This window comes from Vicugna pacos, chromosome 5, assembly GCF_048564905.1.
Source record: "Vicugna pacos chromosome 5, VicPac4, whole genome shotgun sequence".
In the NCBI taxonomy this organism is placed as follows: domain Eukaryota; kingdom Metazoa; phylum Chordata; class Mammalia; order Artiodactyla; family Camelidae; genus Vicugna; species Vicugna pacos.
The window spans coordinates 61,971,808-61,987,756 of record NC_132991.1 but is presented as its reverse complement, the minus strand read 5'-3'; the positions used below and the strand labels follow the sequence as shown (position 1 = coordinate 61,987,756).

The following is a 15,949-nucleotide window of genomic DNA, read 5'->3' as shown; positions in this document are numbered from 1 at the left end:
GATGCTGTTAGATTCTGATTAAATATTTAAGTCTTCTAATTTAATGAGTCTAGAGTCACTGGTAGCAAATCGCAGCCTTTTATTTTTCATGCAAAAATAAAAAAAAAAGGGTGACCTTCAGTTGGATACATGTAAAGTAACACATTGCAAATTATTGATGATTTGTGAATTAGTGTCAGGATAGTTTAAATGCAAACATTAGCACACATTATATTTGAATTTAAAACCCCAGACCTCATCTTCTTACCAGAAAATCCACTATCTGCCTACATCTTTGTCTATAAATTCTAATTTTTTTGTAGTTACAGTGGATGCACGGTCCCTGCTCCTTTGTATGGCGAACTTCTGTACTTGCATACTAAATTCCATTCCTTATGATAACTAAAGAAAATTTTACCTACAGTTGTTCATTATCTCTTGGAATATAGTTTTTTCTCTTTTTTTGTCATTCTTATCAGTTTATAAACAAGATACAATGTTTTCCAACTTAAGCACTGCAAACAAATAAAACACTTTCCCTTGAGTTCATGTTCTCCATTTGCAGCAAACTCCTTTTGAAAGCTTCCTCTATACAAGTTGCCTCTATTTCTGTCTTCTCCCACCCTCTTCTTAACCCCTTTCAAGACTTAGCCCATTCTGTCGCCACCACTCCAACGGAAACTGTTCCTGTCATTTCGGATTCCCCCATAACCTCTGCCTTGTCAAATAAGATGACCACTGCTTCTTCCCTATCAGCATTAGCCGCGCTCCCCTCCCCCTAAGCAACTTTCTTCACTTGGCTTCCAGAACTATTTTTTCCTGGTTTTTCTCTTACCGTCAATTTTGCTGTCTTAATTTCCTTCGTTATACTACATCCTTCTCCACTTTCTGCCTTCTTTTCCATCTGCACTTCCCGCCTGTAGACTTCCCGCCAGTGTTACGGATTTAAATACGACTAATGACCAAGACTCCTCTCTTGAGCTCCAGAATGCTGTAACTATCTGCCCATGCAAACTCTTCACTCACGTAGCAGGTAATCATCTCAGGCTTACGATGGCCACGACAAAATTTTTTTATTTTCCCTATAGAATCTGTTCCACTTCCTTCTGAGTCTTCACCTCAGCGTTTGACATCACCTCTCACCCAGTTACTCAGATCAAAAAGCCAGGTGTTATCTGTTATATTTTCCTTTTCCTTACCATCCCAACACCATCCAATCCACTTACAATTTTCCTCATAGTAAATAAAAAGGCAAATAAATAATTATAAAATAATATGGAATGTTTTATCTCTTCCACTACATTGTAAATTTTATAATATTAGGGATAGTGTTAATTTTTTTCTTTATTCTCTTCTTGGTGCTTGACATATAGTAAATATAATGAATATTTACTGGCTGGTTATTGTTCAGTAGCAAACATAGAGGAGTAAGATTTTTCGTTTCATCATTTCAAATACAAATAAAATATGGTATGTTTGATTGTATCAACAGTGGGAAGTTGTTTTCTTAGCAGAAATCCTTTTTCAGCTTATCGAACAGAACCAAGTGATACACAACCTAGGATTCATACCCTATGTTCTGTACTCATTACTATTTTCAATCAACATTGCTGCATCCCACAAATCTTACAGCATAAACTAGGGAGCAAAACCTAAAGAAAAAGCCTGCTGAAGCTCAGCACTATATTGCCTGTTATTTTATTGCTGAGTGTCTGTGAAGTCTGGATTCTTATTTCTACCTTTGATAAGCAGCATTAACGTCAGGTCTGATGGAAGTAGTTCTCATACGGAACCATAGTAGTTTTACCAAATCCGTCCAGAGTTTATAAAGAATTGGCACTTTAGAAAAGATAAAAAAAAACAAAACTTCACCTACAGTTTATTCATAAATGTCTCGGATTAGTCACTGGTGCATTAGTATATGAAAAAGTAAAAATATATTTATATTATGTTACTGTTAGACGGAGTGTATGCTTAGGTGATGGGAAGCATTGCTCTATTCTGACCAAGCAGTGCCAGGTGTATTATTAGACTAAAATATGCTATGTTAGGACAAGTATTATAAAATCTTACACATTGGAGGAAGGCTATATAGGTAAAAGTTAGGACTAAGGGAAAGACAGTGGGTGAAATCGTTTCAGTAGACTATAAAACAGTCAGTCAACTTCACCATAGGAATAGCTCTTAACTGTTCTTCCTCTTGGGAACCAACCTAGTAGAAAGAAAGAAATGTGATCTATACAATCAATCAGACACATTTGAGCTCAAATCTTTGCTCTTCCACTTACTACCTAAGTGATTTTTTATAAATTGCTTAATTACTCTGAAGCTACCCTCATCTGTTAAATGATAATGGTGGTAACTATTTTATATCATGAACATTAAATGTGATAATGTAATACCTAACAGATATATACTAGATTTTTTTTTTTAAAGAATGGCAAAAATAAGCTCTAAACCTGAGAAGATTTTGGAAAAAGCAACACTATTCTGAGAAAGAAATAAGAAGCAGTGTTTTGATTTTTCCATTGATCCTTTTCTTTCTTGGTGCATAGAACAATGGTGGCAGTTACTCTGGGATATGAACTTGGGATTTGAACTCTAGGATTTGGGATCCAGGGGTTCAAGAAAAAAACAGCTTTGGAAATAGATTTTGCATTTTTCATTTAAAAAAGAAAGATTTGTTTTCCTTCGACAAATAAAATTTTTATGATAAGAGGTTTTTGTTATTGCTGTTTTGTTTTTACTCTATTAAATAGCAACTATAATTATTCCATAAATGACTCAAGCATATGGAATGCCTTACTCTGGGCAGAGAAACAGAATGCCATAAAAATTGCAATGGCCGAAAGCATTCAGAATTTATTCGAGGTGGGTTTCCTTTTCTTTATCATTCACTCACTAGTTATGAGTTATTGTGAAATTACTAAAATGAAATTATATGACTTTTGGTTTGAAGAGGGATGGTAGCAAAGAATGAAATCACTGTGAGGAATTTCGTTGGTAAATCAAAGTGTTCTCTGTTAATTAGTTCCTGCCTACATACATAGTATAAAAATAATTGTATGTTTATGAAAGAATGATTAGTTAGGGAATGTGCTGAGGTAATAAGAAAAAAAGCATGAAGAGAGCAATTTGAGTTAATATCTACACATCATTTTATGTAACCACATCACAGAAGGAGGTCCCAGTTAATTAGATTCCTTTAGTTAAACAAGAAATATTAAAAAAAAAAAAAGTAAAGATACTTAGAATCTAATCCAATGTATGCCTAAGTTATATGGGGGAATAAGTTTGACTGTTTTTCTGTGTAAAAACAGAAATTTTGATCTGTACCTAAGAAAGGCTTCTGCTTAAGTGTTGTTCATTCATGATATGTAAAAATTGAAATAATATTTTAATAGAAATATTGGCTGCAAAATGCAATTCTAAGAGAGTCTGTGCAATATAAATCCAAATATTTGAGTAATTTTCAATTCAGAAAGTAGACAATACTATGAATACTAAATGCAGACTCAAATGATCATCTTTCAGCCTTCTCTTGTTGAAGTTTGTAAGATCTGCGGCACATATAAACATACAGGTATATCAATGGATTCAGACAAACAGATGTTTCTCCTTAGCTCTGTCCGACTCAAACCATCTGTAACCTACTGAAGATGATAAAATAAACACTCTTCTGTGAACATGGAAAAAAATTTCGTCCACCATTCTTACTGTGTGTAAAACTGTTACCAAAATATTCATAGGAAAAAAAACCCCTAGTATCTTCATCTAGAGATCACATTTTAGGATCAAAATCTGTGACCTTCAAAGTGAGGAAGTAAGAAAAAATATTAGTTTCTCTTTATACTAAATTTTTATTTCATCACTTAAAATATCTATCATAAATTCTTTTATGTAATCCCATAGATGAGTGTGTGATGACAGGTTTTCACTGATAAAAGTATTCTAAGTCTGATGACAGCTCTAGAGAGTGCTGTCCAACAGACATCTAATGCAAGCAGATGTGCTATTCAACATATTAGCCAATGTGTTATTTAACATATTCTAGTAGACATATTTTTTAAAGATGAAATTAATTATAATAAAATTGTATTTACCCCAATATGTTCAAAATTAGTATCATTTCTACATGTAATTAATATGGCATGTTTAATGATATATTTTAATGACATGTTTTACATGCCTTTTTTCATATGATACCTTTAAAATCCAGTGTACATTTTACAATTACAGCACACCTCAGTTTGTGTTAACTGTATTTAAAGTGCTTGATGACCACATGTGGCCAGTAGTTACCATACTGGACAGAGCAGGTCTAGAGCACTCTTGAGGAAGACTCACCAGCTGTAAATTTGGGTTAACATTGGACCAGTTTGATTCTAATCATACTGAGAGCTACTGCTCACAAATGGAGTATTGAACACCTGGAGCCAACGTGTACATTGAGGTCTCACCTTATTAAAAATAAATGTACAAAGAACCCTGGTTTTAGTTCTAAGAAAATACCTGATTGTTTGCTTCTGGCTCTTTTTCAGGCAATCAAGGAATAAATCATTTGAATAAATCACTTCACATAAACTTTAAGGTGTTCTGATATAGCAAAGTTGCATAGGACACAGAAAACAAAGTTTCTTTCTTGTAGGACAAGAAGGAATAAGAGAGATACCATTGAAAGTGCTATATGCTTAAGTCACCATGCTAGGTAAGGTAGGTGGAACTCCAGTATGGCCCCCAGGATTCTATTCTATATATATAACTTGTTTAACATAGTTATATCTTAGTCCTTTGAAAGTATGAGGTGATTCCTGTTTATTAGGAATTCCTTGTTCATTTTGCCATATTTGCTACTGTTTCATTTCCTTTGCCCATTGTCAAAGCATCTCCATATGTGTCGTCTACAGAAATGTTTGAATGGGTTTACATTTTCAGTTGGTTGCAATTTAGACAGCTCTTAATCTGAAAGATATGAGTTAGAAATAAAATACTATGAAATGAAATTTAATATTCTAATCTACCGATAACCCAATTGAAAATCCTGAGTAATGCTGATGACACACTTACACCTCTAAATTGTACTCTATAAGAAACTAATGCCAGGAATCAAATCATGGAATAACACATGCAAAGTACTTTTAAAACTGTAAATACCTGTCTAAAAAAAGAAGCCAAGGCTTCAGGAATATGTTTCACTTTTTTGCTTACATTTTTAGTAACACACTGGATTGTCAGTAATGAATTTTAATGAAACTTACAGATATTTTGAGATTATTGATTATAAGCAGCCCTGACATTATTCCAAATCAGAAATTAATAATTCTAAACACCATAATTTCTATACCATGGAAAGATGCTGACAGGAAAGAGAGAAAAAGTATTCATAATGATTCCCCTTGACCCATTGAATTTTTGCTCTGACCCTTATCTAGTAAAAATAAACATCTCCCCAGTTCAATAATGCCATCTTTAGAATTTCTATTACAGTTCTAAAGTCAATGCTCTTAAACTCTCTTTTGACTCTCAACCAAAAGTATGACTTCTGGTCACATCTTTACAGTCAGTGGGTTCAAGCTTAATATTAATGTTTCTAGGATCTGTAAAAGCTTTGTAACAATGTGGGGGCATTCTGATATAATTAATAAAGCCACTCATGAAACATTGTGCCACTAAATACTTCTGTTTAAAATAACCACTTGAACTGTATGGACAGGAATTATCAAAAACTGATCTGAGATTTTTCACTCTTGCCTTATAATTCTTTGATAATTTTGGTATTTTATGAGTACTGGGAAGTGGGGGACACAAATCATCTGGAAAAGAAGAAACTCACATACTCTCCTTCACCTCTTCAAACTCTCTATAATTCAAAAGTAAATCTAATATACAGAACATGGTGGACTGAGGATAGACTTATAATAAAAAGCCTGTGTACTTTTATTTATTGGACTTAGGGATACTAACCCAACTGCCACTCAACTAAAGTAACTATCTACAGGCGATTTTGACCATTTGATTTGGACGTAAGTTACAAACTAAGTTCCTTGGGGGCAAAACAAACAAAGAAAAAAGATTGTGCCTTTTGTGAAAGTGGTGCCAAGAACACCACATTATCTCTCTCATAGATCACACATGGGTCACACTGCTAAAGGATAAACGGTTATGTGACCTCTTAGGTAATAGCCACTATATCGTAACATAAAAGCGTGACACAGGCATTAAAATGCGACAGGAATATAAAACGGTTCAAGTATCTGCCCATATGAGATTTAGGGAGTTAAAACTAAGTTCAATCACCTTATTTCATATTGTGAAGCACCTAGAATAACTCAGTTGGACCAAATAGCCAGACAGAAATGCTTGAACATATATATCTCATAGTTTTTTATAATTTCTGTCACAAATTCAAAAAACATTTACATTTTAGATAGCTAACTAACCCCCCAAAAAATGCTTTGCCAATGGTATCTTTGCTTGTTGAGATTAACAACTTTAAGCTGTAATGGAGAAAGAAATTAAGATTTTAAAAAAGCTTTGGATATTTATTTGACAAGGAAACTAAACAGAATAGAATCTAATACACTGTTCTGTCAGAACCTATTTGAAAACAGCATATATGCAAGCTAAAGTAAATAGCATACAAAAAAGAATAATAATAAAAAAAAACCTTTCTGAGCATAATTCTTCATAAGATTCTTGATGCAAACGGAAGAACATAAAAGGTAAATGCTCTATTTAAGGAATTTGTTTCAGATAAAGGAAGTATGGAGAAGTTTCAAAACACCAAGCATTACTTTCATTATATCAGCATATTCCAGGAGACCACAGATGAAAAAAAATTCTATTCTGTCCTGCCCAGTCTTCCTGGAAGAAATTCTAGTAGCAGCCTGTGAGGTAAATGGCGTGTGGAAAACCAACTCACAAATTGTAGGCTCGGGGAAGAATGACGCTCTTTACAGGGTGAAAGTCGATCAAGATTGGAAACATGTCACCTGTTTTCATTTAAATCTTCAATCTCTTTTCCTGCTGGTTTAGGAAGCAGAGTACAGCATAATGGTACAGTAGGGAGTATGAACTCTAAATATCTGGAAATGGCCACACTGGCATGCTCAATGTGATTTTCTGTGACTAAAAGAAAATGAGGCTTTTGGATAATCTCCCAGTTAAAACATGGTTTACAAAACTTAGAACAATTATTTTCTATCATGTTTTGTTGAGATTTACTTTAACCAATCAAGACAGAAGCTTAAAGAAGTATCTTGGAATTTAAAAATGGAAAATTGCCTGAAATATTATTAGACTAGTCCCCTGCTTTCAATTAAATATAGACCCACCCTGTTTCAGAGAGGTAAGCATTTACTGCAGTATTAAAGATCTGAAAAAGTAGGTACTTGTTACTTTTACCTCTTATCCAGTCTATGTCAAAATGTCCCATGGGTCATAAATTCTTTTCCAAAGTGTTCAAGTTAAATTTTTCATGCAAATTTCAAACTGCCTTATATACAGGCTCTGACAAGTCAATTAATTATATCAAGTCAATACAATTGAAGAATAGAGTCACACTGATTAAAATTTTAAGTACAAAACAGGTATTAATTAAGGATATCCAGAGTTTTCTAAAAGGAATAATTAGCTGCCTACTGCTAATTCTTTAAAAGTATTATATTTAGAAGTGTGATTTGAAATTTAACTACCTAAAACCTGAAAAATTTTTATGTGTCAATTGCATAGTCATTGGACTACTGGATTAATGCCCTACTGATATATAAAATACTAACAGAACATCACCTCATGAGATTTTGTAAAAGATTACTTTGACAATGTTTCAACTAAAGCCATCACTACCACTAGTGAATACATACTAGGTAACGGCTCCTTTGCATTATCTCATTTAATCCTCACACCAGTTTTGTGAGGTATAAGAATTCCCATGTTAAACATGACCATTATTGTCCTCATTTTACAGATTGAAAAAAATATTGTAAAGTCAATACTTGAAGCCAGGCTTTCACATTCAAGAACCTCTGCTCTTCATCTGCATAAAGGCCTACAGCTTAATAGGAGTTATGGGCTGAACTGTATTTCCCATATGCTGCTGCTGGGCATGGTCACCTATTTATGACAAAGCTAATTTGAATTAGGTGTATTAGTTTGAGACTATAGGGAATAGCTTGGGAATCTAGGCAAGAAAAAGGATTGAAAATTCCTAGCTAGTTATGTTTAAATGTTGGAAATATGAAATATATAGCAAGATATGCCTTGATTTTGAGTTGTATAACCTCAATTACTAGCATTGAAAGCCACAAACATAACCTATCGCCATGCTTTTAGCACTTTCTTGGTCTCTGCAGATACCTCTGCCTACAACCTGCTTCCCTTGGTAACAGTGGCCCTGATTATGACAGTGATTCTTAAGATGAAGAAAGAAATGCCCTCCCTCCAGGGACCTACCCAAGGGACAGAAGTGCACATCAAAGTTCCCCAGGTACCTCTAAGAGATTTCCCTCCTCCTGGAGGGGTATGTTCCTCCATCCCCAACATTTAACATAGTTGGCATCTAGAGAAATAATCACATCTATTGAGTGATTTGTCTAAACCAGGCACTGTTTAATGGACTCATTCAATCTTCACAGTCAATTTATGAATGATATTAATATTCCTATTTTATAATAAAGGAAGTGAAATTCAGGTAATTTAAAGAAACTTACTGTAGGTCACACATCTAAGAAATGGTAGAACCTCACTTTGAACTCAGAAAATCTGATTCCAAAGATGGCACACTTAACCACCATACTACATTGCCTCTTGTTAATTGGCTGCAGTGATTATAAGAAAATCATCAAAGCAAAAGTGAAAACACACTTCAGAGTGACAGTGCGGTGACTCGACCAAAGTCTCAGGGGGAAAAATAATTCCATGCATACAGGAACAGTCTACACTGGACACTGGCTTATAAACTGGTTTGGTCCTTAGGTGCTCTCTCTCTCTCTCTTGTTCCCTCATTGATTTTTCTGTTCCCCATAATTAGGCCTTGCTCTACACAGCTGTACTAACTGGTCTTAACTGTGCCCAAATGCCAAAGTGCCACTGTTGCATAAATCGCTTAACTCTACCATATCCTTATTTTTAGAATTTAATTTCTCTGTTTACTTCATTAAAAATAATTTACTAATAAGACATATCACTCATTTGATGATTTTAAAATCATCTAAAGGCAAAATACTATATACATGAAAAAAAGTACAACTAACTTAAATGACATAGATGAATCCTATAAACATAATATTTAGCAAAAGAAGCCAGAGGTAAAGAGTACATAGTGTATGATTCAATTTATATAAAGTGCAAAAACAGACCAATTGACTTATGTGGTCAGCACTCAGGGCAGTGGTTAACCTCAGAATAGGGCACAGGAAGCAATTTCTGGTTCTAATACTATTCTGTTCCTTGATTCAGCTGATGATTACACAAATATTTCATCAGGAGAAACTCATTGATCTTTTACACTTATGTTTTGTATACTTTTACCCTATATATGTTATATTTCAATCAAAAGTTTACATTAGAAGGCAACGCTTTATCCAAAATGGTTACTCTGCTAATTGTAATTTAGCATTACTTTCTCCCTTCTTAAAGTGACAATTTGTTTCATAAAGAAAGCTAACACTATTTCTAGATAACATTGTAAAGTTACTATTTTTCTAAATCTGATATGTTTTAAAAGTCAAATTTATGGACGTATAATTTATATACATATATAAAGTCCATTCTTTTTAAGGCACTGAACTACCATTTTTGATAAGCCTATACATTTGTGCAGCCATCACCAGTATGTATCAAGATGTAGAACAGTCCCAACATCTCCCCCAAATTCCCTCATGCCTTTTGTAGTCAACCTCATCCCCCATTCCCCAGTTTCTGGCAACACTGATTGCCTTTCTGTCTTCCTAGTTCTGCCTTTTCCAGAATATTATATAAATGGAATCCTACAGTATGCATTCTCTTAAGTCTAGCTTCTTTCATTTGGCTTAATGCTTTCGAGATCCATCCATGTTTTGTGTATGTCAGCAGTTTGTTCTTTTCTATTGCTGAGTAATGTTACAATGTATGGATATACCACAATTAAAAGACATTTGAGTAATTTCCAGGTGCTGATGATTTTTAAAGCCACTACAAACATTCATGTATAGATTTCTGTATAAACATGAGTGAAATATTTTGTTTTATACTTCTAACTGATACTTTTATCTGTACAAAATATTTTCTACATTGCCTTTAGTCTATAATAGTTCTGATGCCTAGAGATGATACCAACCAGCTCAAAATAATGTAAAATCAGAAACTGAATCAAATAACAAACACCTTACAAAAATAGATCAACTTTTGCAAATTATTCTCTTAAAAATATTTCTTTTTGCATTCATCTACACACTTAAGAACAAAAAGATTCTATTAAAGTTCTAGATTAATAATTTAAAATTCTGTTTAAATTGTACAAAATTAAAAATCAATTATATTACTAATTTGGATTCTAAAATCGTAATGAATAAAGGAAGAAGAGGAAGGAACTATGGTTTGAAAAGTAAAGTGTCATATGCTTCTTTCATAACTCTCTGATTTAACCTATTATAAATTTCACCCAACTGGTTAGTACTTTTGATCCATGATAATTGGGAAAGGATTTGAGTGACAAAATGGAAACATGGTAGATGTTACCTAGCATGTTGTGGTAAAGTGGAATGGCCCGTCCAAAGGTAGTAAATGCAGTCATGACTAGTGGGACCGCTACACCTGCAGGCAATTACAGAACAGAAAACATCATTCTCCATTCAGAGTGACATGCACACACATGCACCAGTGCTCACACATGGAGCCGCGGTGGAAGGACATGGGAAGAAAGCACACCAAGTACCTATCCATCAGGCCGATGCAGTCTTCAATACTTGAGCCTATGCACCTGCAGAAGATCCAGATTTTAAAAATACAAGGGGAAAAAATTAGTCATTTAAAAAAAGACTCAGTAAAACAGGTACTGATTGTGCCAAATTCTTAATGATAGCTATGGAACAACTTCAGAACATCATCAATGTAAAGCTAGTGAGAAGATTATGACTTGATAGATACCCAGAAATGAACTGCAAGCACCACACAAGTGAAATGAAAAGAAACATCCACAGTAAAGAAAATTGTACTCTGTTTCTGTGGAAACAGAAATTTCCATAGAAGAAATTCCAAACACATACTGCTCACTTATAATACTTTAAATTCATTTGCATCATTCATGATTAATAGGTCTTGATGAATAATGTGATATTTTAATGGCTATAATTGGCTTCATGTATATGATTTCTTCTAAAAGGGTTTAGGTTTAAGTAAAAAACAAAATCAATCAAAAAGGAAATATGAGCTATTCAATATAATATAATAACCTGATGCTTAATACTCATTAAAGATTGATTTTAGCAGAAAATGAGTTAACATGCTTTAATGCTGTTCTCATGGATACTTTACATAATCACATTATTTCCTTCCTTGGTTGTGACTGTCCTTAAAACATACTTATCTTTAGACACGAATTCATTTAAAAAGCAAATTAACTGGTTTTACCATACTGTAGCTTATCTTGACACTTGCTTTTAAAAGAGCAGTGCCATAACAGGCAAATACAAACAGGTTTTTAAACTGCCATAATATTTAACTCAAACAATAACAAATAAATACTCCTCAAGGAAATGAATACATCAAGACCCATGTAACTGAAGAATCCACTGAAATGAACATTTAAGTGAAATTATTTAACTACACAGAATCCTGATTTTGATTATAGAAATATTATTTCTTCCATCTTCCAACAAACTTGAAATGCATTTCATTCCCTTTTCTCTCATTAAAGACATATAGCTCTGCTGCATTGTCAAGAAGATTCCTTGTACAGCTATGATTATAGACCTATCTAATTCTGCTGGTGATATTTTTTTCCAAATTCTAATTTGTAAAACTGAAAAAATAGCTGAAGTTAAAATCACTATGTAATGAAGGAATAAGGTTCTCATGTATAAGGCCAGATCACCCATTTTTCCTTTAAAAATATCTAACATTCATAAACTAATACAACTATGTATAATAATAATTAAGTCACTATTTCCCCATTTCATCAATGTCTGTTGTAACATTCCTACTAGGTAAAAAATTATTTTTCTTTTGAGGATTGGCTTTGAGTGACCCAGAAAAATTTTAATGCACAGAAATATGTGAAATATATTGTAAAAAAATCTTTCAGAAAAAGCAAATAAGAAATAAAAATTAAAAATACAAAGCATATAGCATGGAATTGGTTCCAGAATCCATAATCAAAGCCATTTCTAAAAATAAAAAAATTAATCACTATAAAAGTTTCCAAAATGTCTTATATAGTTTTCTTTTATCCTATTCTAAGGAACTTTTTTTTTTCTAGCTTCCTATTACATAGTCTTCAAAATGCTTTTTAAAAATACAGTACAACTGTATTGTAAAACTGACTGTCAACTTTTTATTTCCAAGTGATAATCTGAAAGCTATGGTTAGTTTGTAATCTGTGTCTTTATTATAACCTGAATGATAAAAATATTTGAAAGTACAGTTCAACTTGAGGGGAAAGTGTGAATAATGAAAGACCTCCATTCATCCATTAAAAACAAAATTCTGGGTCGCATGCCTACTAAATGTTCCTATTTTTCTAGGAGCTGAGGGGAGAAAATAGATGAATTAGACACTTTTCCTATTAATGAGCTCACAATTTTATGAAGGAGACAGATGCATAAACAGATGTGTATTGTGGCTATCACTATATTTGATACACCATAGGGGTTCAATATACCAAAGTTGAAGAATGAATGAAATGAGAAAGGCTACTAAACTAAAAGTCCTCTAGCCAAGGCAAGAAGAGATAATGTTATTATTATTTTTTTCCTCTAGGAATATTAGTGAGAATCTCCTCATAGGTGCTAAATGGATCACCTATTTTAAAAATATCTGAAGAACTTGTTAGAGCCAGAACATTTAATGTACTTTTAGATAGTAAAAGTGCTTTTAAGGTATTACGCAGATAATTTTATTTTCAGAAAATCATTAAATAGCATTCAGAGTAAGAACTTTCCTTCTGAAAAATGTGATTTTGAAAGACTATTTCCATTAACCTGGTTCTTGAATCATCTAGCTGACATAATACTGGCATATAAAAGAAAAGCTGTTTTCCAAAGTAGAGTTGGCATGGTGAGCTCTTACTGATAGGTCACCGTGCTTAGGAATAAAAACAGTCACTTGTCCCATCATCTTTACTGCCCCTGTGATCTTTCTAGGGAAAGAGTCTCTCTCTACATGCTCAGCTTGAAAAGAAGGAACTGGCTGCACAGAACACCTCACTGCTTCATTAACAGGATCTCAGAGCACATCGCTGCACCACACTAGTGAAAAAGGAAGACTTAGGAAATGAGAAATTCCAAATTCCTAAATTCTGTTCTGGGGCTGAGATCACAGAACTCTTATGAAATGAGCGAACCTGTATGATAGGGAGACTATTAGAAAAAGGATGACAGGAAGTTATGAGAACAAAGACAATCTGTCAGGACTAAGTCAGCCATTACAGAATCCATTTACCTTGGAAAATGCCAGGGAGCTCAATATTAAAATTCTGTCTCACCATCATTCTGCAGCAGTGAATGTAAAGACAGCTGCCTATTCACTAGGGTTCCCAAACGATCTGGTCAGATGTGTTTCCTATTACGGCTTCATCCTCCCTCTTAACTGACATTCAACTTTCGTGTCTGTGGTAAATTGATCTCTTCGTTGTATTTACTTCTATTTTCCCTCACTATAAATCGTCTCTTTTACTGTATAATCATGATTTAAAAGAGCTGGGAGGAAGACACACCAGCCACACACCCAGACTGTGGCTCTGTGATCTCACTTTCATTTCCCTAATGGCTTTGTTGTAATTAGATTTGCAAAAACAGCAAAAGGTCCCATTTTGAACGGCAACAGCTGTTGACATCAACATTATATTGAATAATTTACTGGTTTAATTTTAGCTGCAAAACAATAAAACCCTCTTGCGGATGATTATTCTAGCAAAGTTTTCTCTTTCTATTGCTGACTCCCCCTCTGCTCCAGTGGTACCAGGATCTTCATGAAATACTCTTAACCTAAGTGTGCCCAAAACTCGCCAGGGAAGCTGTTTATCCTTTCTAGTTTCCTTGAAGCAAAGTGTCTATGTGACTATTTCAGTATCCTCAAACTATGTGCCCTGTGTCAACCAATGAGGTGGCATTAGCTCTTCCAAGCTGAACTTGAATTTGCACGGCAGAATATTACTTTACCTTTGGAGGATCTGCCACTTCACAGAGTGACTTAAGCTGATCCCTTGACCTGCAGGAAATTGTAGCAGCATCTGCAAATTATGTCCTCTTGGTAGAAAATGATGTTGCTTGCTTAACTTCTTCAGTATGCCCTAACAGCTAGCTCTTAATCTGGCAGAAAATCTCTTTATGGAATCTCATTCTTCCCTGCAGGATCGAAAGTACCCAAGGCGATCTTCAGCAACAAGTGTGTGTGTTTGTACGTGTGTGTGCACATGTGATGGACGTTCACAATGGAGAAGACTTTTTTTGGACAGGTGAGAATCAAGTATGCAAAACTGCTCTCAATTCTGAATTTATTCACTTTCTAGAGGAAAGAAAAGGAAAAGTCCTTATTTAAATAGACTTGCTGTCTTTTAAAGAAATAGCTGGGATTTATTAGATGAAGTGATATTTCTTTTATAGTTTAGTGCTTTTCTTCTTTCTGTAATATGTCTTTGTTATTCAACCATTATCAATATCAAAAGTAATCTAATTATTATTCATTTTACAATGCATCCTTTTGAAAAATAGAAAAATGTGTACTCATCAATTGTCCTATATTGGTTATAGGTTAACCTGTAGTAAAATCACTTTCACAGAATATACTTGTAATTTTATTAATATACATATCAGTAGGTTCTTTTTTTTTTCAAACCATCACTGCTTCTGTTTATATTTTAGCTGAAGGAGTCATAGAAGGCAGTATATATCAAAGAAAGATTCTCACTTTAAGCTGGTTGTAACAACAAATAAATAGAAACAGAAAACCTTTATCAAAGAATTATTAATCATGGATCTCAAAAGTATGATTACTTGTCTTTTTTGATATCTTTAATTTCTGGTAAAATTTGGAAGAATTTCTATACTCCATACAAAGTATACCTGATACTACCTTTATGGAGGTGTCAATAGAATAGTTATAGGGAAATGTTAAACAGAAATATTGTAGAAGCTATATATCTGATTCCACAGAACATTCTGGTAGAAAGGATTTCTTTTAAAAATCAACAAATTATATAAAGATGAGCCGAATTTTGCATAAGGATATATTTAGTAGGCTGTGTCACAGATAAAGATACTTGTGTGTTCCTTCTGATTAGCGACTCCACACACAGTTGCATCTCTGGCCAAGACGGATGCTTACCCTTGAGTGCAGTTTGGGTGGCACGGATGGCATTCCCGATCCTGATCAGCATACTTGAAGATGAAACTGTTTGCCCCCTGTAAGCCATCTGGACATTTTTCCACACAGTTTGGGCCATCCTTAAAATGGGAGCACTTTGTACAGTTGTCAGGTCCCTAAAGTGTGAAAAACAAAACAAAATGGACAAAGAAAAATGGGTGCCATTGCCTCTGGAAGGTGCTCGTGTGGCTGAGTTACTCAGACCACAGCGGTGGCCAGCCCTCCTCCAGAGAGCTGGAGAGCATTTTCAGAAGCACAAATGGGGCTGCTGCTATTGTAGTTTTTCCATCAGCAAAATTATCCAATAACTTTTTCAGAAGGACTTCAGTATTTTTTTTTCTGTCATTTATTCCTGGCAAAATTACATTGCAACAACATTTGGTAACAACACATATTTCCTAGGGGTGTTTCA

At 34.0% G+C, this 15,949-nt stretch overlaps 1 protein-coding gene across 2 annotated transcripts in view; it reads right to left on the bottom strand.

Annotated features, from left to right (window-relative positions):
• The window catches only part of ERBB4 (erb-b2 receptor tyrosine kinase 4), a 987,764-nt gene that overhangs the window by 219,162 nt on the left and 752,653 nt on the right, over nt 1-15,949 (bottom strand). For both annotated transcript variants that reach the window (XM_031678247.2, XM_031678250.2), the window contains exons 15-16: nt 15,499-15,653; nt 10,696-10,770 (exon numbers count right to left, since the gene is read on the bottom strand). In XM_031678247.2, coding sequence (XP_031534107.1) covers nt 10,696-10,770; nt 15,499-15,653 — 230 coding nt within the window. The remainder of the gene's footprint in view (nt 1-10,695; nt 10,771-15,498; nt 15,654-15,949) is intronic.